Genomic DNA, 26556 nt, shown 5'->3' with positions numbered 1-26556 from the left:
GGGGTCCGGCCTGCAGGTGTTAAACCGTGCCCGTGCCGCACGAGATGAGTCCCAGCCTGGCGTTGGATGTCTTCCGGGCCGGGCCGCAAGTCCCCAACATTTTTTTTTCGTTTTATTGCCTATATATACTCCATTTGTGCACCATTTTTCCACACTTTCTCAATTTCAATCCTCTTGTATTACAATATTTTCGGCTTCTATGGATTGGTTTAACAGCGATCAACGACAGATGGACGATTTTGTCAACGCCAACAACTGGTACGTGCCGCCGTCGCTTGTCCCTAATACAACGCCTAGTCCGGGGTTGCCTATCAACATGGAAATAACATCACCAGTTAGCACTGATGAGTACGAAATCAGTGATATGGAGCCCGCTGTAGGGAGGGGTAAGGGCAAGGTTGCGGATGATGAGGGGCCGAAGAAGTATAGTACGCAGGAGACATTGTGGCTGGCCAAGAATTTCATCGACGTCTCTGAGGATCCTATCATCGGCAACCAACAGAGCGGCAAAGTGTTCTGGGAGCGGATTGCGGAGAAGTACAACGTTGGTCGTCCTAGAGGGTCGTTCGAGCGTAGCTACGTGAAGCTACGCAAGCATTGGAGTCGGGTCCAGAAGGAGATGAACAAGTGGAATGGCAAGTGGACCAACGTAATCCGGATGTGGCCAAGCAGGCACATCGAGCTGGACCTCGTGGAGAAGGCCAGGGCGGAGTTCTTCACTGACGGGTCGAAGCACTTCAAGTACTTCGACGTTTGGAAGATTGTCGAGAAGAGCCCGAAGTACACAGGTGGGGCAGAACCGACGGCAAGTGGGGCGCCGAAGAGAACCAAAGTTTCCACCGCCGGAAACTACTCTTCGAGCGAAGGAGGTCCGGCGATCGACCTCAACGTGACAGACGACGACGTCTTCCTCTCATCCCCTAGCACTCAAAGCCGTCCGATGGGAACAAAGACGGAAAAAAGGAAAGCGAAGGGAAAGGCAACTGCGAGCTACTCCCCTATGCCGACACCGCCGCCCAATCAGTCTTGGGATAAGATCTCCGACTCTATGTCGGAGATGAGTATTACCTGGCGGATGAGCCAGCTGACGGAGTTGACATCGAGGGATACCTCGACAATGTCGGAGTTCGATCTCGAATTGCACCATGAGATGATCGCCTACCTTCGCGCACAAATGAAGAAGTAGTAGTTTTATCCTTTTTAAAAAAATGTATGACTTGTACTTTATTTTCTAGAATTTTTAATTTGCTTTGTCTAGGATTTGTAATTTTAATTTATACTGAACAACGTACTTTCCCGGTTTGAATTGTTCAACGTATTGCATTTACGAGTAAAATGACTTGAAGTTGTTAATAGTGCAATTTATTAGTTGTGGCCCGGGTTGGGGCCTGCAGGGTTAGAGCAGTTGTGGCGCAACTGGGACTCAAATTTAGGGGAATGATGACGTGGAGGGGACTTGGGGCCTGAATCCGGGCCAGGGTTAAGGATGCTCTTATTCCTTACATACTCAACAGCCATACACTTATTCTATACCTACTCTGCCTCTAAATACCATCTGTTAGGAATTCTTCTATTCATCTAATGAGCGCAACGGAAATTGCAGACAAGAATAAGAGATCTAGATTCATAATTATATTGTAAGTTGAGCACGTAATATACAACGGAACTAAATCTTACTTGTTGTGTTGTTTTCTTCTACGATTGTATCCTGCAAGTTAAATCCACTACTATCGAGGTCCACGTGCAATCCAATCCGATGCAGGAACTATCCAAGCACAATTGCTCCGTAGAAGAAAGCTAGGAATTCTCTCTACAAAGCTTTACGTATTTTCTCTCTAATTTTACGCTATTTATCCTCTCCCACAATGGAGAATAAATAACCATTATATAGAAGAAGAGTCACTAGGGTTCCATGATTGTTGGGCTTATGGACTATTATAATTGTAATTCTAGCACATGTCCTTTCAATCTCCCACTTGTACTAGCATTAGATATAATACGCAGTTCCAACTTTGTACCCTTGAGCGGATCAAAATACACATATAGTGCGACCCTTTAAGCCCTCATTATCGACGACAATCTAATCGAAGTCCGCACAAAACTCCTAGACTGCGTTGGCAGCGTAGCTCGATATATGAAGGACGTTTACGTGAATTCGGTAAACAAGCCTTTACACAAAGTTTATAGTAATATCCTTTCATTCCCGAACCACCCGATTGAGCCTAAGATTTGTCATGTATCATCCAATAGCTCAATCAATTTATTTCATCTTTATTAAATGACCCATTCGATCATATTTAATTACTTTAATTGAATATATCTTTGCATTGGCCAATGACTTAATGGTCAAGTAATACAGTGAATTTGAGTGTTCTCTTGAATTTCTAGTCGAGGAATGAATCTCATTCTTGGCTCAACTACCATTTCCATTTATCTTATGATATACCCAACACAGGTCTGTGTCTCAATCTTCCTTTAGGAGGCAAAGCGTTGGACAAGATCAAAGCACACCACTCAACAAACAAAATGTGTAATGATCTCAAATCCAAGGACTATTATATACTTCATGTACTAATAAACTGTAGACACTTAACAAAACAGTTTAATAGTAGGGTATACCAATACTCTTCAAAGTATATCATGTGTCCATCATGAGTATCTAATATCTCATAGTTGTAAGAACAACTACATTCTCGAAGAATGTGATGCAAACCCCATGCTAACCTATAACATATCATCAATATCTCATTCTTGATGATCATTGGTTAGGGCTATTTTAGAATTATACTATATCATTAATGTCTCACACCATTAACGACAGTCATAATTCAAGGGAACAAATATTTACAATAAATACAAACATTTTAAACAATTATTCAAATAACTGCACAAAACCCATAGGAAATAAAATTTTCATATAATGTGATCAAGTAATATTGTCTCAACACAATGTTTCTATGACATATAAAATTGTAACTGCCGCTGATTCAAAGCCATCTACCAACATGCTTAACACCTAAGCTCTCAAAGTGCTTGTTGTGTTTTGCTATACATAACGGTTTGGTGAAAGGATCAGCCAAATTATCATCAGTGGGTACTCTTTCTAATTTTATGTCGCCTCTTTCAATTATTTCTCTAATCAGATATCTTCTGGGAACATGCTTGTTCCTGTTCGTAGCTCTGGGTTCTTTTGCTTGCGCAACAGCACCGGTGTTGTCACCCAGTTCTTTAACGAACTCTAACAAAACAACAGCTTCTTTGGCAACTTCAGATGCAACGATATACTCGGCTTCGGTGGTGGAATCGGCAGTTATACCTTGTTTGGAACTATTCCAACTCACTGCTCCACCATTGAGGATAAAAACATATCCAGACCGAGACTTATAGTTGTCATGGTCTGTTCGGAAACCAGCATCAGTGTACCCAGTACCTGATAACTCTAGTTGTCCACCATAGACTAAGAAATATTCTTTAGTCCTTCTAAGATACTTAAGAATAGTCTTAACAATTTTCCAATGTTCCTCACCGGGATTTTGCTGAAATCTGTCTGTCATGCTAAGCGCATAGGCCACATCTGGCCTAGTAGAAATCATGGCATACATAATAGATCCTATATCCGAAGCATACGGGATCCTTTTCATGTTTTCTCTTTCTTTGTCATTAGAAGGACAATCCTTCTTTGACAATACAATGTCATGTCCCATAGGAAGAAAACCTTTCTTAGAATTCTCCATTGAGAAGCGCCTTAGCAACTTGTCTATGTAAGTGGATCGTGATAATCCTAATATCCTATTTGGTCTATCTCGATAGATCTTAATTCCAAGGATATAGGAAGCATCACCTAGATCATTCATCATAAAAGAACTAGACAACCACTCTTTCACGGATTGCATCATGGAATGATCGTTTCCCATAATCAAGATGTCATCAACATATATGATGAGGAAGACAACGTTTCCATTCTCGCGTTTACTATAAACACATGGGTCCTCTTTGCTTCTCACAAAACCAAACGATTTGATTGTTCTGTCAAAATAAATATTCCAACTCCTCGAAGCTTGCTTAAGTCCATAGATGGACTTCTTTAGCTTGCACACTGCATTCAACCTTTATTTCGATACAAAACCTTCAAGTTGTATCATATAGACATCACCTTCTAATTCTCCATTGAGAAATGCGGTTTTGACATCCATTTACCAAATGTCAAAATTGTAGTATGCGGCAATTGCAAGTAATATCCTAATGGACTTGATCTTAGCAACTGGCGAAAAGGTTTCATCATAGTCAATGCCGTCGCGCTAACTATAACCCTTTGCCACTAACCTAGCCTTGTAGGTTTGTACTTTGCCATCTGCATCTCTCTTCAATTTGAAGATCCATTTGCAACCTATGGGGTAAACCCCATCTGGCAAGTCAACTAGTTCCCAGACTAAGTTGAAGTACATCGAGTCCATTTCAGATATCAAGGCTTCAAGCCACTTCTCTCGATCGGTGTTCGACACCACCTCGGTATAGGTCTTAGGCTCATCATCATCTAAATCAACTTCATCATCTTGTTCTCAACCATTAGATTCAGTCTCTCAGGTGCACAACGAATCCTTCTAGGCCTATCGAGTTGGTTTTGCTCTAGTTCAGGCTGTTCATTCCATATGTGAGAAGATTCAGGAATATCACTATGATTTTCTTGAGGTGGAGGTGATGCAACTATTGCATCATCTTGTCTTTGATGCATCTCATTGTCTTGAGGTGGTCCTTCGAGAGTCTCTCTAAGGTCTTCTCTAAGAGTAATTTCCTCTCCCAATAGATCATTAAAAACTCCTACTGAGTTATTGTCCAATCCAGTGGATAATACCTCATCCTCATTGTTAATTTGTGGTTCTTGAATTTCTTCAAGATCTACTGTATTTTGACCTTGTTCCTTGCAGACATAACTGTCTTCAAGGAACGTCACATTCCTTGATGTTATCACCTTGTGATTTTCAGGACAGTAGAAATCGTACCCTTTAGTTTCTTTAGGATATCCCACAAAATAACATTTCTCACTTTTAGTTTCCAATTTATCAGTCATCATTTTCTTAACAAAAGCTGGACAACCCCAGGTCCGGATATGGTTAAGACTTGCTTTCTTGCCACACCATAACTCATATGGTGTTTTCTCGACTGATTTAGAAGAAACCCTATTTAGAATGTTAGTAGTCGTTAGTAAGGCATGACCACATAAGAATAAAGGGAGACTGGCGAAGCTCATCATGGATCAAACCATATCTAATAATGTTCGATTTCTCCTTTCAGATACTCTGTTCATTTGAGATGTACCAGGAGGTGTCCAGTTTGACTGGATTCCATGTGACTTTAAGTAATCAAGAAATTCTCGGCTAGAGTATTCCCCCCCTCGATCTAATCGAAGAGTCTTGATACTTTTCCCAAGTTGTTTCTCAACTTCACACTTAAACTCTTTGAATTTCTCGAAGGCCTCAGATTTATGTTTCATAAGATACACATATCCATACCTTGATAAATCATCAGTAAAAGTTATGAAGTACGAATAACCACCTCTTACTTGAGTTGGAAACGGTCCACACACATCTGTGTGAATCAACTCTAGTAAATCCTTAGCACGCACCCCTTTCCCAGAAAATGATTTACTTGTCATTTTTCCTTTGAGACAGAATTCACAAGCTCCATAGGATTCTAAATCAAATGAAGTGAGATAGTCTAACTTTCTCAATCTTGCTATTCTTTTCTCATTAATATGACCAAGTCTGCAATGCCAAAGATAAGTTGCATTATTCGTATTACTTAGCTTAGGTCTTTTGTTTTGCACATTGAGAATATTTCGTTTGTATTCAAGCATATATAATCCATTTTCAAGAGTGGCATTTCCATAAAACAATCCATTAAAAGAAAACGAGCATCTGCTGTTTGCAAAATGGAAGGTAAAACCATCAATGTCTAACATCAGAATGGAAATAATATTCTTCAAAATAACTGGAACAAAATAACAATTATGTAAATCTAGTCTATGTCCGGATGGAAGATCTAATCTATAAGTTCCCACGCGTTCGGCATCAACTCTTGCTCCATTTCTAACACGCAAATCAACTTCCTCAGGTCTCACTTTCCTGCAGTCACTTAGACCCTGCACATTATTACAAATGTGTCAGGCACAAGCTATATCTAAACCCAAGATTGTGAATTATTCATAGACATATTTATCTCAATGACAAAAATACCTGAGCTCCCACTTTCTGCACCTTGTGCCTTGAATTTTGGGCAGTCTCTCTTCCAGTGTCCTTTCTCATGACAAAAAAGACACTCATCATTTGATAATTTTGACTTCTTCTTGGCCCCTCCACTCTTAGGCTTTAGAACAGCATCCTTAGATGCTTTCTTCTTCTGTTGTTGCTTATTCTTCCATTTCGAAGACTTCGCAGAAGATCTCACCATGAGCACAGATTTTACCTTAGCAGTGGAAGACTCATAAGTCTTAAGCCTATTGTACAGCTCTGGCAGCCCAACCTTCGTGTTGTTCATGTTGAAATTCACAATGAAATTCTCAAAATTACTAGGAAGAGACTACAGAGTTAGATTTGTTGAGACATTTGCGGGGAGCACCGTTCCAATCGACGCTAACCTCTCAATCAAACCAATCATTTTCAGCACATGCTCAGAAACCTTGCCTCCATCATGAAGTTTGCACTTGAAGAGATCGCGAAGTATCTCATACTCCATAGTTTGAGCTTGTGAAGCATACAAACTCTCCAAGTGCTTAAGCATATCGTATGGAAGCATGTGTTCATGTTGTCTTTGCAGTTCCAAACTCATAGATGACAACATGACACACTGAGCATCAGATGCATTATCAATTTGTTTCTGATGAGCTTCAACGTCAAACGTAGCAAACTCAAGAGATTCCTTATTGGGGATGACACCGATTGGTTTGTCCAGGACATACTCAACCTTGTCATCCCTTAGCACCAAGCGCAAACAACGGAGCCAATCCGTGAAATTTGACCAAGTCAACTTGTTTGTTTCCATCAAACATTTGTAAGTCAAGTTTGACATTTTATCTGAACAGAAAATAAAATGAAAGCAAATCAGAAAAACATATAAATATCACATTTGTATCACTAATCAAACAAAAGGTTTATTGCATTGGTTAGCTCCCACTAATTTTAACATATATTATGTCCCCTAAACATAAAATACGAATTTATATCAAATATAAATTTTAGTGGTCCAAGATCCATGTCTATATTATTGCAACCCCTGCTTTGACTGATCACTACAATAATATCACAAGATAGGCCTCCAAGCCAATTGCAACAACTATTTTGCAATTCTTGGTTTATTAATCCAATTAATATGCATCCATAAACTATTTAGGTCGTTTTGGCGTCACTAAACAATTTAAGCAAGTCAACCCCATCACACGATGCCAACCATGCATCTATGAATGAGCCCAGGCCTTGTAGATTTAGAGTAAACACTTTGGCGTAAAACTCGTGGTCGAAATGGCTAGGAACATCAAACAATTATGATGGACGATGTGTTTGTTTAAAAAACAAGACTTATATTTTATGGGGGAAAATGTGATACTAGTTATGTGAATATAATATCCAATATTAAATTTCAAACAATTACTGGGCGCCGCCTACCCAGACATAGTATAACACGGACTACAAATACTGGGCGCCGCCTACCCAGACATAGTATAACACAGACTACACATACTGGGCGCCGCCTACCCAGACATAGTATAACACGGACTACACATACTGGGCGCCGCCTACCCAGACAATAAAACGGTCTCTAACTACTATAGTTAAATAAATAAGCATAAATCAAATAGCATGCTTATCACATAGGATATCAAATAATACTCAATGAATAAAATCAAATTTTATTCTCTAATTAAATGTGGACTTAAAATTTATGTATTAATTCTAAATTAACATAATCACATATTTAATATTAATTCCAAATTAATATTAACAATATATTTATTATTATTAGTATTCAGTAATCGAATTAATGAATTTAAATAATAATCTATATTATAATAATTGTACATGATTAATCCACAAAAAGCAACAAAACATCTCGTCAAGATGATGAGCCCAAAACCCTAACTAGGGTTTGGGCCGCCACCCCACAGCCTAAGTTGCTGCCGCCGCTTCTGCCCTCGTTTGCACAGCCGACGGCTCGCTCCCACTGCAGTAGACGTCTGCCCCCCGTTACCTGGAACACCGTGGCTACTGCCCCAACCGAAGTCAAGGCTGCCGCTGTCAACAAGCCGGCGGTAAGCACGGCTGTCAGACGTGGTACTGATTGAAGACGACGTCGCAGCTGCCAAGATCTGGAGCTGATCGCCGCTGCTGTCCAGTGGCTGTGCAGCTGCTGCCCGGCGACAACACAGCTGCTGTCCGACGAGGACAGCTCCTCCGCCGCCACCTGAGGACGACGCAGCTGCTGTTCGTTGCCTACCGCTGGACCTGCTGCCTGCTGGAGCACGTTGAGAGGGAGTTGTTTTGACTGCAGCGTTGCTGCTGTCCAGCCCTTCGCTCGCTGCCTTGGCTGTCCGGAAAGCAAATTGCCGTTGTCCGAAGACTACGGTTGTTGTTCGGTTGTTGTTAAGTTGAGCACGCAATACACAACAGAACTAAATCTTACTTGTTGTGTTGTTTTCTTCTACGATTGTATCCTGCAAGTTGAATCCACTACTATCGAGGTCCACGTGCAATCCAATCCGATGCAGGAACTATCCCGGTACAATTGCGCTGTAGAAGAAAGCTATGAATTCTCTATACAAAGCTTTACGTATTTTCTCTCTAATGTTACGCTATTTCTCCTCTCCCACAATAGAGAATAAATAACCATTATATAGATAAAGAGTCACTAGGGTTCCATGATTATTGGCTTATAGACTATTATAATTGTAGTCCAACTATAATTATTTAATTCTAGCACATATCCTTTCACCATCCTACTACTTACTCTATTGTTTTATGTTGACAGACACATTCAACGTCAAGTTAAAAAATGGCATTCCATGCTGTGATACAAACTCGATGAACGGTACTACCAGCCAGCTATCATGGTCGCGACATCTGCAATAGTAAAAAAAATTCACCTCATTCACTGAATGAATGAAATTTCTTGGTATGAAGGCAATTCAGGTTGTCCATAAATTAGAAGGCCTCTTAAAGAGTGATCAAACCAACAAAATTTCCAAATAAAAATCAAAATTTTAAGAATTTTTGGAGTCAAACAGATTAGCTTTTTATCCTGAGGGAGTGATCTTCTTCAGAGTGAACGAGTGTTGTAAACCCAATAGGCGTTCTTTACGAATCGGCCATTTGCTTCTGATTTTACTTTAATTTGTTCTAAAATGCAGCCCTTCGCTTTTGCTTTTGATTTTTTTTGGGAAGTCGGTTTTCATTTTGTGCAAAACATCTAATTAAGAGTTGTGATTGAATTTTTTTGGGAAATTGGGAGTATTCTATAAAATTTATGGTGTAGAAAACACAGAGAAAGGAAAAGAGTATATTCTTCTCCACAATCATCAAGTGCTCTAAATCCTTGATCTTTTTTAACATTCTACCGATAAATTAGAGCATAAATAAGAAAAACTTACGGCGTTTGAAAATATAGACGGAATGTATAAACCTGAAACCTGAATCAGACATTTTGTATGATTTACGTTAACTTAAAAAATTGAACAATAACTGAAATTTAGGCATATTGAAACTATGCTCTTCCATTAACAATAACAATTCGTCGGCACCATCCACAGATTCCACATCACAAAAATTCCCAAGAACAACAGAATGTCCAAGAACAATTGTCGACACCATCCACATCCACGACGGCGTTAGCAAAGGTAGGAGAAGCCAGACAATTTTAGTCGCAGGGGTGGGGAGAGATGGACAGTCGTGAGATTAAGGTGAAATATGCAACACCGAGACGGGCCGAGATAAAGGAAATGTGGCAATAATGGCAATCGAACAACAGAATGTCCAAGATAAGATATGAAGTGATACTTTGACGGGGCAACCGAATAGGGTCTAAGAGCATGCGCAGCGGTGGCGTCCGTCGCCGTCCGCGCCGCTGGCACGGCGCTGCTCGATGTATCGAGCAAGTCCGTGCCAGCGGACGCACACGTGGCGGCACGGGATTGGGCAACGGCGTAGCCGTTGCATTCAAACTTTTTTTAAAAAAAATCGGTATTTAATTATAAATAATGCTAAAAAATAAAAAAAAATATTTTCCAAATCCCAAAAATATGGCCGTTTTTTCCCGTTTTTTCTGAATTTTTTTGATTTTTTTTTATTTTTTTTTCCCAAAATCATTTATAAATACACACATTCATCACTCATTTATCACATCAATTCATCTCTCTTTCATCTCTCATTCATAATTCTTATACAAACTATCAACACATTCAACCTTCACTCAAAACATCAAATGGATTTCACTCATCTCATGGCGGAAGCGGAGCGCGAAGAACAAGAATACTACGAACAACATCGTGCCGCTTACGAAGCATATGTCGCGGCGAATACCCCCACTCATCCTCCTCAACGCACTAGATCAAATCGCCGCTACATCCATCGTGACCGGGAGGGAGCCCACGAGAGCAGTTGTGGTTATTTGTCATTTGTAATATTTATTGTGGTTTTTAAATGAATTTTAATATTATGGAAATGTTATTGTTTAATTGAATTTTAAATTAATTGTGTTCGTCCTTGCGGAAGAGCACAGTTGTGGGTGTTGTGCTCTTGCCAGAGAGCAGGCATGAATAGTACCGCCCGGGCCCACAACCGTGCTGCTGGCAAGAGCACGGTTGTGGATGCTCTAAATTCATTCTTTTACTATTTATTTATTTATTTTATTGTCGTTCATAATTTATTCTTATTCAATTTAATTCATCAAATATTTATTCTTTAATTTTTGTTCTAATAAGATAGAGAGTAAGTGGAAAGTGACTAGAAATATAAAGAAAAGTGGATGAGAAATATAGTGAAATGTGAATCCAATTTTTATATATTACTAGTGGAAAGTGAGTTGCATTTACTATTTATAATAAAAGTGAATCGAGACTCCTAATGACGGACGGACTAAAATAGTAAATCGAGACTTCTAATGACAGACGAAGATAGTAAAATTTAATTAAATTTTGATTTATCCTTAATTTAAAGTTAGTTTTAAAAATTATAAAACTTGTATATAATCAAAACTAGTCCATAGCTAAAAAAAATTTACTGAAATTTTATTTTATGATCCGTCTCCTGTCACTTGAAAGTGAGTTAAATGATTTAATCTATTCATAAAGAAAATAGCGTGTAAGTTGTTGAAAATTTTCAGATATATATCACATATGAATGATCAATTTTTTCATTGTGCAATATTCACGAACAAATCTCAACTTTATAATTTTTAGTGGGAAAATAGCAATTTAAATTGTGAAATTTTATCATATTATGGTATGTCCATAAATTTTGAAAATTGCAATATTAAATTTGGAAATTTCAATTTTTTTAGTTGTATTGATATGCACAATTTTTTTTAATAATATTAAAACGACATGATTCGTTTAAATAATTACTTATAGGCAAAGAATAAGAAAAAATGAATTCGAATTTATTATGATGCGCAGGCTAACCTCCGTCGCCAAAACCCACAACCTAAGAGCATCCACTATAGGGGCGGCGCGCCGGCCGGCCCGAAGGCGGCTAAGCCGCGGATGACTATAGTGGGGAGGGCGTCTGCCCCGTAGCGGACAAATTTTTTGGGGCGGAAGGGCGATCGGCGAGTAGACACCGAGGCAACGCCGGTGGGGGAGCGGCGCGGCGATAGGCGCGCCTGTCTACTGCGCGCTTGTCTACCTGCGCGGCGGCTGCCGGTTTTTTATTTTTTTATTTTTGACATTTTTAGAGAGAGGTGAGATTGGAGAAGGAAGAAGGAAGAAGGAAGAATGGGAGATTGGCGTTTTCTAAAAAAATGCAAGAGAGAGAAAGAAGTAGTACACGTTTTTTTTTTGGGAAAAGGGAGTACGAAATTTGTTTTTTGTTTTAAAATAGTATTGGAGTGTATACGTGTGTTTTCTTTCAAAATTGGGAGGATACTATTTTGTTTCTTTCCTTTTATTTTGGACTGGTATAATTTAGTTGGGATTGGAGAGTATATTTGGTCCCAATGTTATTTTTAAAATTTTAGTATTATCTCGTTTTTTAATTATTTATATTACGATAATTTTAATTATAATTGAATTAAAATATTAAAAAAAGTGAAAGGGAGCTAAAAAAAAGTGTTGCGGAGGACAAATAAGAAGTGGATGTGGATAAAAAAAAGTGACGGGACTATTGGAAGTGTCCACCGTCCACCCTATAGTGGATGCTCTAAACCCAAACACCGCAGTGGCGGTGGGCGTCCGCCTTCTCTCGACCAAATCCGGCGAGGAAGAGTGGAATGACGCGTCAGAAACTGCCTGACGATCTCTCGGGCAAATCTCTCCCCAAACTGCAATCTCCTCCTCTCCGCCGGAAGAAATTGAGACCGAGACCAAGGCTTTCGTGGAGAAAATGAACGATAATAGGGAGCAGCGGAAGGGAAAATCAGTGAAGAAGGATTCTGATCGGCGGGCAAAGCAGAAAATCCACGCCGGCCTGTGGGCGTAGGAGATTGAGAAACTGGAGGAGGCTAGGTTGGGGAATTTCTCCGACGGCATCCAGAAATATCTCGATAGCGCCTCAGAGTACGCATCATTTTATTAGAAATCGAGTGCAACATCGCTGTATTTCGATCTGGATGAACTAGTTTGTTGAAATACTTAATCTGCTAAAATGCAATGAGAAACATTGATTATTATTAACGATTTCTGGTTGAATATATATATATGTATATATGCAGGATATTTGATTCTGCAAATAGTAATGATTTGGGGTTGGGGAATTGGTAGCTCCGGTGGCTGGGAAACAACGTCAGAGGGAAGAAGACATGTTGATTCAAGAGTTTGAGCGTCGCATTGCCTTCAACAAGTTTCAGGTTAGTAATAGTATTCAATTTCAAAAATGCTCCTGGTTTTGGAAATCAAGTTTTTTGTGTTGTTATATCATTCATTCATATCCAGTATACACTGTGTTTGAATGGATTTCAGATTGAAAGCTTCATAAAAACATACATATTCAGCCCAAGGAAGCCTCTAGACGGATGGAAATACATGATCCAAGTTATACGCGCAAAATAACTCAGGTAAAAAAAACTGTAGAAATGAATTACGTATATTTCCATAAAATAAATTAAGAAATCATTGGTTTACAACTAGGAGTAATCCTATGCCGACGCAAGGGCCGTGCAATGCATGTCTTGTGTTATTGGATCATCCGGGCATCATTGTGGTTGTGGTGTGGGTCGTGCACCTAGCCATGACCCACACTTTGCCGCAACTTGATTAAGCCTCTATCTTGCTCAAAACTAAGTCCTTTCGCATTTCTCTCCATGCCACGGCTTATAGAAATAAACTAATAACAATAATGTATCGGCCTTCTATCTGTCGAATAACTAGGACACTTTTGGTTATCTGTGTATTGTAACTACTAGTACTTCTTATTTTAATTGTTATGCTTGGTCTATATTTTAGATCTATGTAATTAATTTGGAGTTGTATATGAAAACTAGGGTATATTGTCCCTTTTTCATTATTATGTGAGTCTTAATAGATGATATGTAATGCCCCCATCCCTAACGAGAACGAGTAATGCTACTAAAGTATATACTAAAATACTAATTTCGTTTATCTTAAAATTTTGAAAACAAAATGTGAATAAAAAGGAATGCAAATATGGTTTAATAAATTGAAAAGAAACATCATTGACATTTTTTCATATAAAATATTGACTCCATGGAAATATATATATATACGTTATATAGTAAAATATTTTTTCCATCAACAGGAACTCATCATTATAGTATATACTTCATCTAATAAGTTGATCAAAAACAATATTTTACATATTCAGGCCGCATACCCTAAATACATCTAAAAAAACAATATTTTACATATTCAGGCCACATACCCTAAATACATCTAATGTTATCATAAGATATATCTCTGGGTCTACACAAAATCTTAAAATATAATAATATTCAAACTATTCATATATAAAAAAATAGGAAAATGGAAACTAGTCAAATAATGGGTTGGGAGATTGTGGAGTGCTTTTTGGCAAGAGCACGGATATGAGCCCGGACCCATTTTTATTAATTTTTTACTCCCTGCTCTTCCTCAAGAGCACAACACTCACATTCATGCTCTTCCGCAAGGACATGCTTAAGGGTTACACCATTCTATTATTTAATTTAAATACTTTAATTACTTACAACATTTCCACAATATTAAAATGCATTAAAAATGTCTGATACCATTACAAATTACTAAAAAATTAAAATTTACATAATTAAAATCATAAAAATAAAAAATTACATAATTAAAATCCTACTACCTCCGTCCCTGAAAATTCGTCCCAGTTTTCCTTTTTCGTCCGTCCCCCAAAATTTGTCCCATTTCACTTTTACCATTTTTTGTAGTGGGTCTCATATTCCACCAACTCATTCCTACTCACATTTTATTATAAAACCAATATATAAAAGTAGGTCCCACAATCTATTAACTTTTTCAACTCACTTTCCATTATATCTCTTAAAACTCGTGCCCGGTCAAACTGGGACGAATTTTGGGGGACGGAGGTAGTAAAAATTAAAAATTACATAATTAAATTCATAAAATGGTCGGGGTGGTGGCGGCGACATATGCTTCATAGGCGGCACGATATTGTTCATAGTATTCTTGTTCTTCGCGTTCCACTTCAGCCATGATATCGATGAAATCTATTTTTAGAGAGGGGTTTGAGTGAGAGAGGAAGATGTAGATAAATTGTATGAAAAAAGATGAACGAGAGATAATTTGATGTGAAAAATGGATGATGAATGTGTGTATTTATAGATGATTTTGGGATTTTTAAAAATTATAAAAAAATCAAAAAAATCAAAAAAACAGTAATAAAACGGCTATATTTTTGGGAATCTGAAAATATTTTTTATAGTTTTGGTATTATTTTCGATTTAAAAAAATCCAACGGATAATCTGTTGGCGAATAGAAAAGCGCCACGTCGCCTGCTCAGCGGCACGGACGAGCTCGATGCATCGAGCAGCACCGTGCCAACGGCACGGAAGCCGTCCGTCCCAGCGAGCACCGCTGCGGATGCTCTTATGCTGCAAGTAGTTATAACCAATTGTGTAATGAATCATAACATAATGGATCAATTCAACTTGGCTTATACTCCCTCCGGTCACGAATATGAGTCCCGTTTTTTCATTTTAGTCCGTCCGCGAATAAGAGTCTCAGTTCACTTTTACCATAAATGATAATAGAGTCTCACCTTCCACTAACTCATTCCACTTTCATTTCATTTAAAACTAATATATACAAGTGGAACTCTTATTCCACTAACTTTTTTCCACTCACTTTTCTTAACATTTCTTAAAACTCTTGCCGTCAAGAAATGGGACTCTTATTGGTGGACAGATGGAGTATCTATTTGAGACTAGTCTCGGTCCCTTGTGGACTTGACCCCTCGTGGGCTATTAACTCATATGAACCCTCGTGGATCTGACTCCTCGTGGCTCGTGGGCCACATAAGATCGATAAATTAACTCCGATTTATTATGTTGTGGCTAACTCGGCCGAGTCTTTCTCACTATGTATACACGGCGTTGAAATTTGAAATGAGTCAACGAGAACGAATTTCAGTTGCCAACATTGAATTGCAAAAGAGAAAAGGCATGTGTCATACCTATATGCAAAATGTATACACCTAATATTTAACAAGCAGTATAATATACGTCAATGAATGTATTTTTAGTTACTCCCTCTGCCCAAACAAATGGTTTGTCCACAAAATTCTTTTACTTCTACTTTTGACAAGTTTTTCTTTTATGAGGTAGTGGGCTCATTCTAGATTATGGCGGAGGTGTGAGTATAGGTGCTATTGCGGTTGGGCCCTAGGCAACAACATTGCAAGGCGCGGAACCACGCCGCAACCTATTTTTTTATTTATTTAAAAATCATTTTTTTATTTTTAAATTTGATATCCCATCCATATATAAAACATCAAATAATACCAAACAATAAATCGTATTGAAACACATTTTAAGGTGCGTTGCCTTAATTTTGGGAAGTTTTTAATCGACATGCTTCTCTATGGGAAGAACAATCACATGGACTCCTTCAACGAGACATTGTTGAAGAAAATTGGCTGAGCATCAACATATTCTAAAATTGAAATTTATTTATCTTTTTTAGTGTAATTTTAAAACTTATAATTCAATATTTATTTAATAAATTTTTAGTTATTTATTTTTATATTACAAATAATAAAAAATAAAAAAATAACACTTGAAATTAGAGTCATAAAAATATTAGGTTTTGGTATGTTTTGAGATAGTAATAGATATTGCGGTATGATTTGACATTTTGGTATGTTTTGAGATAGTAAGTTATAGATATTGCAGTATGATTCGACATTTGAATGAAATATTATATGATACTGCCTCCGTCCCTAAAAGTTTGTCCCATTTTTTCATTTCTGTCTGTCCCTCAAAGTTTGGCTCATTTCACTTTTTAACATTTTTTGTAGTGGACCTCATATTCCACTAACTCGTTTATACTCACATTTTATTATAAAACTAATATATAAAAGTATGACTCACAATCCACTAATTTTTTCAACTCATTTTCCTTTATATTTCTTAAAACCCGTGCCGGGTCAAAGTGAGACAATATTTGAGGACGGAGGTGGTAGACTTTAGTTCATGAGAATGAATATCATGACTTAATCCTAGATGAATAGTCATGTGATAATTAGTCCTAGTTAACTCCCCTCCAACTAAATAATCTCACAACTTAAAATAGATTATATTTTGTTACCATTTTATATAAGAAACCAAACACCACCATATGGTAGTATAAATTAAGGGTTTAAAATGAAACCATATAGTAGTATAAATTAAGGGTTTAAAATGAAACTAAATTGCTTATGCCTAACACCGCCATATTTTAGCTGCTACATCTCCTATTTTATGTTTTTAATCTACCTAGAAATAGTTCCAAGTACATTAGTGTGGATGGAGAAAATTTAATGTCGTACACATATTTTTTCATTCGAAACAAAACTGGATCTGGCCATTTATTTTACTTGGCGAAATCAAAATACGTATTTCACAAAAATAATACTCCATCCATCTACCATCAATTGTCTTGATAGAGGACGACACAAAATTTAACCCAAACATTGAAAAATATGAGAGAGAAAAAAAAGTGATTGAAGAATTGAAAATGGAAAATAAAACCAACCTCATTATAGATATTAGATAGTAGAAATTTACCAAATATAAAAGTCAATACCTTTTAAAAATAGACCAAAATTATAAAAACATAACTAGTACTTATGAAGTAAGGAAATATCTATTTCAACTGGTTTGCATAACCCCAATCGCAATGCTGCTCATATTGTGTGTTCTGTATTGTTGTTGCTAACTTGTAGATGACGTTGAGGTTAAGGTGGGGCATAATTTCATTAGCAGCAACTATCCATCAATGGTTAACTGGTTAAGAATTGAATTAAAAAGGCATCAAAAGTCAGTATAGAGTTTTTGGATAGGATCCAAAAATTTCATTGCCACGATTCAGAACACCATTATGTAAGAAATAACACCATCCATACGTAAGCAAATTTGTAACATAGTAACTAATACATGCACAGAAGGTAAAGAGTTAAAGATTCAAGCTTCTCATGCCATGTTTGGTTTTAAGGTGCAACAATCTATCAAGAGCACTACAAATTACAAGCAGATCTCCACGTATGCCCAGCTAGGCGATTTTATAGGACTTTTTAGTGTTCTCACAACACCTTTGAAGAGACACAATCCCAAGAAAAGATAAAACTCCAAAATCAACTCAAATAATTTATGATGTACACAATTAAAAAAAGAACAATGCTTCTAAGTTCGCCCACACTTGCATCTAATTCAGCTTACAAACAAAGAAATATCATTTGTAATTTATCACAAGAAGTTAGAATTATATTTAAAACAATTCCAGCATTTTATCTCCTTGCACTTGGTTGCACTTTTTCTTAGAGATCTTCAAGACTAGATTATAGTGAAAAACAATCATTTGGCTAGATGCCAAGAAAAGCACAGCCACCCCAATCTAATCCTACTTAGAAAGGCTACCAACTTCATTCCAGATAAGCTAGTGACAGTATTATGATATTTTTAACTTTATCCATAATAAATTCAGATTCTAAAAGAGTAGTGCTCCCTCTATCTCATAAAAATATGGACAATTTATATGGCACGGGAATTAAGACAAAATTAGTAAATTAAGAGAAATGAGGAGAAGGATAGCTATAGTAGTGTTAGTGGATAGTGGGACCTACATTATTATAGGAGTAATAAATTGGGATAACTTTCCAAAAATGGAATGCAGATATTTTTGTGGGATGGACGAAAATGGAAAGTGCACATATTTTTATGGGACGGAGGGAGTATTTAGTATTAGAATAGCATAAAAATGAAAACGAAAAAAATCACTAGTATGGGTTATGGAGGTATACGGGAATGTAGCAGAACCTCTATTCAGTGCCTAGGCACCCCAACTCTAGCAATTTCTGTAATATCAGAAGACAATCTTACAAATGCATAACAGCCTTTTCCCATGAAGAGAAACAAACAATTCTAGTTCCAATAAACTTATCATAATGTGGTCTCTATAAATAAAATCTACTCCTTTTGCTCGCTCCAAAATCTTACATATGTTATGCAAGCATTCAAGACTCACTAGCTAAAAATCCCAAGAAATATATTAGGATTTGCTTGCAAATGACAAAAGAAGGCATTATACAGTACTCTTGAAACTAGGCTAAGAACTACACTCAACCTGCCCACAACCATATGTTTTAAGGGAGGACACATGAAAACAGAAGAGGTTGTTAGTACTATAAATATAACGTAATTTTGTGCCTGGAAAAAATTGTTTTCCTCAACTTTATCAACAAAAAGTAAGCAACGAAACCATTGATCGGAGATAGGAATATTAGGATGACTATGGTGCCAAATCTAGACAATATGTTGTCATTATAATTGAGTTTTTGGTGTGAGACAGTTACACACAACTCAACTGATCCTCACAAGACAAAGAACATTTGAATTTAGCCAACAACTTTATACTAGTAAACACCAGCTATAATATGGAAAAAACTCGTGTGCATCATCTAGTCGAATTAGAGTTCCTCAAGCCCCACAATTATGGGAATTATTATGATTGATTAATCACCATTACTAGAACTAAATTAAAACAGATGCAATGGAGTTCGCAGATCAGTAACATAAAAAAGAAAACTTCCAAACAAAACGATTCAATAACTCTGTAATTATTAAGAATTTCCGCCACAGAAATTGAAATTGAAATTGAGGACGATTGATTCGAAAGCTAATAAGAGATGAATTAGGGCATAGTATTACTTAGGGGAACCAAGCAAGCTAGCCTGCTGCAGCTCGAGCTCGTTGAACTGAGCCTCACGGTCCATTTCAATAATGAGGGGGACGACGAGAACGAGGAAGGTGGTGCCGACGATCCAAGCGGCTTTTCCGGTGCTCTTGAGGAGTTTGGAGGCGACAAAGGCGGTGTCGGAGGCCGCCTTCTTGCCTTTGTAGACGATAGGAGACTCCGAGACGGAGGAGGAGATGCGCGAGAGGATTCCGGCGTCGGATGACATTCTGGTGAGAGGTTTCTAGGGTTTGGTTTGGTTTGGTGTGGATAATTCAATTTGTTTTCTGATAAATTTATGTGGTGTTCGAGTTTTATGTATCCGCCTTTGCGATGCACCCAGTGTTGCAAATTAAATTGAGTAATTATATAACTATATGTATTTTACATTAAAACTTAAAATGGAAGAAATAATTAGCTCCAATAATATTGCAAAATTAGTTTCATTTTTAGTTTTTGAGTAAAAAATACTCCCTATTTTAAATTTACACTAAAATAAAATCTAAAAAAAATCAAATTTTATGAATAAAAAAAGAATAATATAGTTAGAGTAAAATCATGTGACAGTTTGGTTAAACTTCAAATATAACTATATAGTGGAGTATATGGTTGCTATAAATCCATTCTGACCAAATTTTTGGTTAAAATCAGGTGATTATTGCTCCTAGTAATCCTTAGACAAGTCGGATGAATGCTTCAAATTATCAAACGATTCAATGCCCGTTGAGACATGGATAACACATCAACTTGCCAACACTAAACATGTTAACCAAACTTATAACTCTTGGTCCTCTTGGATAGCTACACCTACACCCTTGTCCTAAAGCTAACTTTCACTAATTTAAACTCATACGGATGCGTGAGAAACTAAAACCAATTACTATACGTTTCATTTCAATTAATCCATTATTAAACTATCGTATAAACAAGTTAAGTATGATAATTCGTCATCCACGTTGTCCGTTTATTCCTAAGTTAAAGAGACATTACAAAAGATTATATCAACCATCATCAAATGTGAAGTCAAAATGAAAATTAAAAGCGATCAAAACTGAGGTTATGATAAAGACAAAGAAAATATCATAATAATACAAGGCAATCCATCTATTCATATGTCTAATTACATGTTTGGAGCAACAATGGAAGATCTTGTCTAGAAACATAACCGAAAGCATAAAGAAAAATATAGTGATCACTGTCACGCTTTAGTAAACTGGGACGATGGCAAATTTTCTGGTTGACGGAATTTTAACTTGAATTGGCTCCAAACTCCTCCTTCCTCTATTTTTTTTTGTATGATGCCCAAAATTTGGTAAAAAAAGAATTAAATAAATTGATAAATGGAGTAGTTCAAAAAGAATAAATTAAATAATATTTAAGTATTTTGCTCGGAAATAAGTATATTGGAAAACAAAATATTAAGAGTTAGAAAGGTTATTAAGAAAGAGAAGAACGAGGATTAATTGGGAAAGAGCTTATTTAAAGCTCCAAATCTTAAAAGAGCAAACAAAAGTATAAATATGAGAAAAATTAAATAGAGGAAAAAAGATGGGAGAAAGAAAGAATCGTATCGCGTCTACAATATTTTGGTTTGAATTAGAAACACACACAAGGAAGTGGGATTTAAAGCTTAAAGTTCAACGCCCCCAATCTCATGAAATTAAGGTAACAGCTGATTCTAACTCACTTATGCTATCCTCTATCCTTGAATTTCTGAATTAAAATGGATGAATCTCAACTCTTGTGAAATGAATGAATAGGACCGAGTACTTGCCCTTTTCTTGCATTGGTGAATTTGTTCTAATTGCTTGGATTGGGCATTAATTTAGTATCTAACCTATTAATTGTAGATGAACTGAAAATAAAACTAGAACTTCGGATATGAATCAGGGTTGGTCTAAAACCTTGGGAGCTAGCAGAGAACTTAGTTCTATGTATTTAATTGAGTTTGGAATTACGCTAATTGATTGGTGTAAATATGATTTTGGTTAGAACTTCAAAAAAGAAAGAAGAATTTGAAGCTTATGTTACGGGGTTGTAAGAACCATGGAGAAGATGATTATTTGATCTAAATTTTGGAAGAGTGTCGTGAGTTTGGAAAAAAAGAGGGAAATCAGCCTTGCTTGGTCCATAATATACACAAATATATTGTCTTGCTGTTGAGCATAAAGTGTTTGAGGGAATTACTCAATGACGCGCAAATATGAAGTAACTTGTACTTAAGTGTTGTTCTTTCTCTATTGTACTGGTCAGATTCGGCAACCCCCAAAGTGTTGGGAATCCTATTAAAAATTTTCTTTAGGGTCCTCGGTACACGGAATTGGAATTGAATTGGAATTAGAATTCTATGAAATTGAATTATAATTCAATTCCAAATCCTTTGTTCGGTAAAAATGATAGGAAATTGAATTTGTAGAAATTATGCAAACACACTCACATGAGTGTGTAGTGTGTGTGTGTGACGGTGTGTGTTTGTGTGTGTGTGATAGTGTGTGTGCGTGTAACTGTGCGTGTGTGTGCCAGTGTGTGTAACTGTGTGTGTACGTGTTACTGTGTGAGTGTGTGTGTGACTGTGCGTGTAAATGTGTGTGTGTGTGTGTGTGACAGTGCGTGTAACTGTGTCTGTGTGTGTGTGACAGTGCGTGTAACTGTGTGTATGTGTGTGTAACTGTGTGTTTGTGTGTGTAACTGTGTGTGTGTGTGTGACAGTGTGGGTACGTGTTGCTGTGTGTGTGTGTGTGTGTAACAGTGTGTTTGTGTGTGTCTGTGTGTAGCTTTATAGTGTTGTGTTTGTGTGTGTGACTGTGGTGTTGTGTTTGAAAGTGTCATTTTTATCTATTTAGAATTCCGAATTTCTACTTTGGATATGGAATTCAAATTGTGGAATTGAGAGGAATTGGAATTGTAGTTCAATTCCAAATTCAGATAATTTGTGGTACCGAACATCGGAATTGGAATTGGAGGCTCCAATTCCACAGCCCCAATTTCGTGGTACCGAACGGAGCCTTAGATATTATCATGTCTTAAAAGGCTCCTTCTAAAAATTCAACCCATTTCAAGAACGTTTGCTATTTTTATAAATTCCTGCAAAATAGTCGCCAGAATCTGTCACAAACTGACAATCTGTAATAAAACGGTCATAACTCCCTAATCCCTTGGAGTTTTTGGGAATACCTTTTTTGTAAATTAAACTAGATATCAAGAGGTTTCTTGTGGTATAGGGCTCGACTCTGTGATGCTCCGAACAAAAGCAGTTTATTATTTTAAGATAGTGTAATGTGGTCAATTTAAAAGCGCTAAAAGTTGAAGAAAAAAGTACAGATATGCTAGCTAAGTAAGATATGTTTTGAAGAAATTCTTTTATTTTTTAGTTCTAATTTACATATATGTGTAAGTCAAGATAAATACCTACTTTCTAAAGAATTTACCTATCATAATACCCTTTTCCGATGTGACACCGCTTAATCGATTTACTCAATTGTTTTGGTAATCAAGTGTGGTGTATTACATGGAAGAATGATCAAAACCGCTCCAAAAGTGGGCATAAAACTAACAATTCTGCTGGAAATAACTGTCACTCGGCTGAGTAGTATTTCAGCCCAAAATACACTCGGCCTAGTAGAAGTCTCTGGAATCAAGAAGTGGATGTCACTTGGCCGAGTGGCATTTCGGCCATAAATCCACTCGGCCGAGTAGAAGTCTTTGTGTGGATATCACTTGGCCGAGTGGAATTTCGGCATCCATTTGGCCGAGTATAAGTCTCTGGAATCAAAAAGTGGATGTCACTCGGCCGAGTGACATTACGGCCATAAATCCACTCGGCCAAGTATACTAATTTTAATAGTTACCAATAGGATAGAGTAAATAGAGTGGGAAGAAGGACTTGGTGAAATTTGCAAATAGCATAAAAAAGGCTAGGGATGGTCTCGAGGATAATTTAGAAATACAATCAAAATATCAGGGGCAAAATAGTCAAAAGACCTAGTATTCGTTGGTATTTTCCTATGTTTTCAAACGCATATATATCAGGGCTAGAGTCAGCTACATAAAGGAATCAAACGCAAGAATCAAGATATCCTCAACCATTTTCCCCCTGTTCTAGTTTCTTTTCCAAAAATTATCTCAGGTTTTATTTTCTGAGCCTTAACAATGTTTAGCTTTAAAGTATGTTTCAGTTCAGCTCCAACCTACATTTTAGCCCAACGTAATACTATGTTTTAGAACACAACCATTCTAAACCCTAAACATCAGATAAAACCTTCCATGTTTTACCAGAAGGCCACTGCCTCTCAAATTGGTGGTGGTGGTGACAAATTGAACCAAAGAAGTGGCTGCTAGCCTGCTACCTTCAATCGTGTTTTGCAAATGACCTCAAACGGCAGTGAATTCCGACGGTTGGTGGAGGCTTGGGTGTCAGAATTGAAATCAGGGCTTGAAACTAGTTGTAGATGTGACTAGAATTCCAGCAGCTCCATTTTCATATTTTGCACTTACATGCTTTTATTTATTCATGTGCTAAAATAACAAGAAAAGTACTTATCAGCTCAGCATGTTTAGATTCATCATCATCTATGGCTACTGCTCACCAAATACAAACTTCTGTTGATTCTTAGGATTAATAAAAGCTGACGGCATGGAAAATAAAGAGCCATTGATAATAACAGACAAAGATGATATGAGACGATGGTCAAGGTCCGTGAGGGCCCAAGGCAAGATTGTTGGCTTTGTCCCCACTATGGGTTATCTCCATGAAGGCCATCTTTCTCTCGTCCAAGAATGCAAGCAACACTCCAACCTCACGGTTGTCTCAATCTATGTAAATCCAGGGCAATTCTCCCCCAATGAGGACCTCTCCACTTACCCTTCAGATTTTATTGGCGATATTAACAAATTGAAGAACAAAGCTGGTGGTGTTGATGTTGTTTTCCACCCAAAAGATTTGTACGATTATGGGAAACATGATGGTTTTGTGAATGCAAAGAGAAATGATCTAGAAGAGGGAAAGGTGGTGTCTTGTGTGGAAAACAGTGGACAGGGTCACGAGACATGGGTCCGAGTTGAAAGATTGGAGAAGGGGTTGTGTGGGAGTAGTAGACCTGTTTTCTTTAGAGGGGTTGCAACTATTGTAACCAAGTTGTTCAATATAGTTGAACCTGATGTTGCTGTATTTGGGAAGAAGGATTATCAGCAATGGAGGATTATAGAAAGGATGGTGAGAATACTTCTTTTTTCTCTGCATTTGATTTACAATTCTTAACTTGTGAATCCTTTTGATTTCACCGTTATTAGCTTCATCTTATTCAGCTAAATTCTATATATGTTAACTTTTAGATGCATTTGGTTCCAATGCTTGCAAAATTTGTGTTTTTTCCTTCTCTTGTCTAAATTTGTTGAGATAAATTATCTGCTTATTACTTCAAAAAATGCTCTGTTTCAGGTTCGAGATCTTGATTTTGGCATTAAAATTATTGGCGCAGAGCTATTGCGTGACCCTGATGGCCTTGCAAAAAGTTCACGTAATGGGCACCTTTCACCGGAACAGAGGAAGAAGGTATACTTTATTGTTAGGCGTTCTATCTCTTTTTATGAGATATTAGTTAATTAGACATTGTTAGTCTAGTTGTGATTTCACCAAAGAACAAGAGGAGGATAAGCTCACTTTCTTTCACCCTTCTTCGATTCTTGCTAGAATCTGAACATGCCTCAAAGTTGCAAATTATTGGTGGCCTACCCTTATATGAACTTTGCCAACGTTGATTAGACTAGGTTTCTGCTTCACAAACATGGTCAATGGAACTGAATCTTCAGGTGCACCTTGAACAACAAAATGCTTAATTGTAGATTAGAAGGAAATTGACAGAAAATTTGAAGGCCATGTCACGGTCTTTCTATAACATTGAAAAGGGGGGCAAAGACCACAAGTGACATTAATTTTCTTTAAGCCAAAATTTATTTTCTGCAGGCAACATCAATTAGTGAGTCACTGTTCCATGCTAAAACTGCTGCACAGAAGGGCCAAGTAGTTTGTAGAGAATTGAAGGATTTAGTCATCAAGACCATACATGAAGCTGGTGGAAAAGTTGATTATGCTGAGGTTAGGCACATACGAGTTCCATTTACTTCGGTATTTGAGTCTCCGTAATCTTTTTCTCCTTAGCAAATGTAGTGGTCTATTGACTGATTGAAATGAGACATGTTTTCAATCGCACTTAAACCAGTCGACCATCCTACTTTCCACGTATTGATATGTTGTTTCTACTTTAGTGCAAATATTATTACGAGAGTATGAAAATGTTACTTGGGTCTTTTTGCCAAGACAGATTGTAGACCAAGAAAGTTTGGAAGTGCTGGAAGAGATCAAGTGCCCTGCAGTGTTTTGTATTGCTGCGTGGTTTGGAAATGTCAGGCTCCTCGACAACGTGGAGATCGTCGTCTAGTAAGCAGTTACACCAGGTCATTTGTTGGAACATAATCTTAGTACTCTTTGTACTCTGTAGTTTATCTTTATTGATCGTGTATTGTAATTTGGTTTGTATCAATTTTGGAAATTGTGAATAAATGTGGACTCACCTCCAGTTGTAACAACTTACAACTAGTACTCCCTCCCTTTCCTTATACTTGAGGTTGAATTTTTCGACACGGAGTTTTAAGAAAATAATGTTAATATGTTAATTAGATAGATAAAAAAAAGTAAGAAAGAAGAGAAAAAATAGAGAGAATAGAGTACAAGGTGAATAAAGTAGAAAGAATAAAGTATGAGTGAGAAAATATGTTAATAATTACTATTCCCTCTGTCTCACTTTAGGAGTAGAGTCCCGGTCATTTTTCTGCATTCGTTTTATAAAAATGATAATAAATAGTTAAAGTGGAGAAATAGTAAAGTAAGAGAGGGAATAATGTTGAGAAGAGTTTTACATATCTGCATCTTAGTTTGAGAGCTTATAGT

At 37.1% G+C, this 26556-nt stretch overlaps 2 protein-coding genes across 2 annotated transcripts; one reads left to right on the top strand and one right to left on the bottom strand.

The window, feature by feature from the left end:
• Positions 1–17397: 17397 nt before the first annotated feature.
• On the bottom strand, positions 17398–19934 carry LOC121759972 (mitochondrial import receptor subunit TOM9-2). The gene is made up of 2 exons (XM_042155563.1): positions 19586–19934; positions 17398–17665 (listed from the first exon to the last, which is right to left on the bottom strand). The coding sequence occupies exons 1-2, from the start codon at positions 19837–19839 to the stop codon at positions 17662–17664; spliced, it is 258 nt and encodes an 85-aa protein (XP_042011497.1). The 5' UTR covers positions 19840–19934; the 3' UTR covers positions 17398–17661.
• Positions 19935–21081: 1147 nt separating this feature from the next.
• LOC121762926 (pantoate--beta-alanine ligase-like) lies at positions 21082–26227 on the top strand. The gene is made up of 5 exons (XM_042158955.1): positions 21082–21275; positions 24224–24822; positions 25048–25161; positions 25573–25704; positions 25931–26227. Exons 2-5 carry the CDS (start codon positions 24244–24246, stop codon positions 26045–26047), a joined length of 942 nt encoding a protein of 313 aa, XP_042014889.1. The 5' UTR covers positions 21082–21275; positions 24224–24243; the 3' UTR covers positions 26048–26227.
• Positions 26228–26556: the final 329 nt, after the last annotated feature.

This window comes from Salvia splendens, chromosome 13, assembly GCF_004379255.2.
Source record: "Salvia splendens isolate huo1 chromosome 13, SspV2, whole genome shotgun sequence".
NCBI classification, from domain to species: Eukaryota; Viridiplantae; Streptophyta; class Magnoliopsida; order Lamiales; family Lamiaceae; genus Salvia; species Salvia splendens.
Note: the sequence above shows the minus strand (reverse complement) of the source record. Positions and strands in the feature narration are given on the sequence as shown.

Bases quoted from the DNA above. Each gene is read 5' to 3' on its own strand.
- LOC121759972 (XM_042155563.1), bottom strand. From the start codon at position 19,839: ATGTCATCCGACGCCGGAATCCTCTCGCGCATCTCCTCCTCCGTCTCG.
- LOC121762926 (XM_042158955.1), top strand. From the start codon at position 24,244: ATGGAAAATAAAGAGCCATTGATAATAACAGACAAAGATGATATGAGA. The intron at 24,823-25,047 runs GTGAGAATACTT...GCTCTGTTTCAG, and splicing joins GGAGGATTATAGAAAGGATG to GTTCGAGATCTTGATTTTGG. The intron at 25,162-25,572 runs GTATACTTTATT...TATTTTCTGCAG, and splicing joins CACCGGAACAGAGGAAGAAG to GCAACATCAATTAGTGAGTC.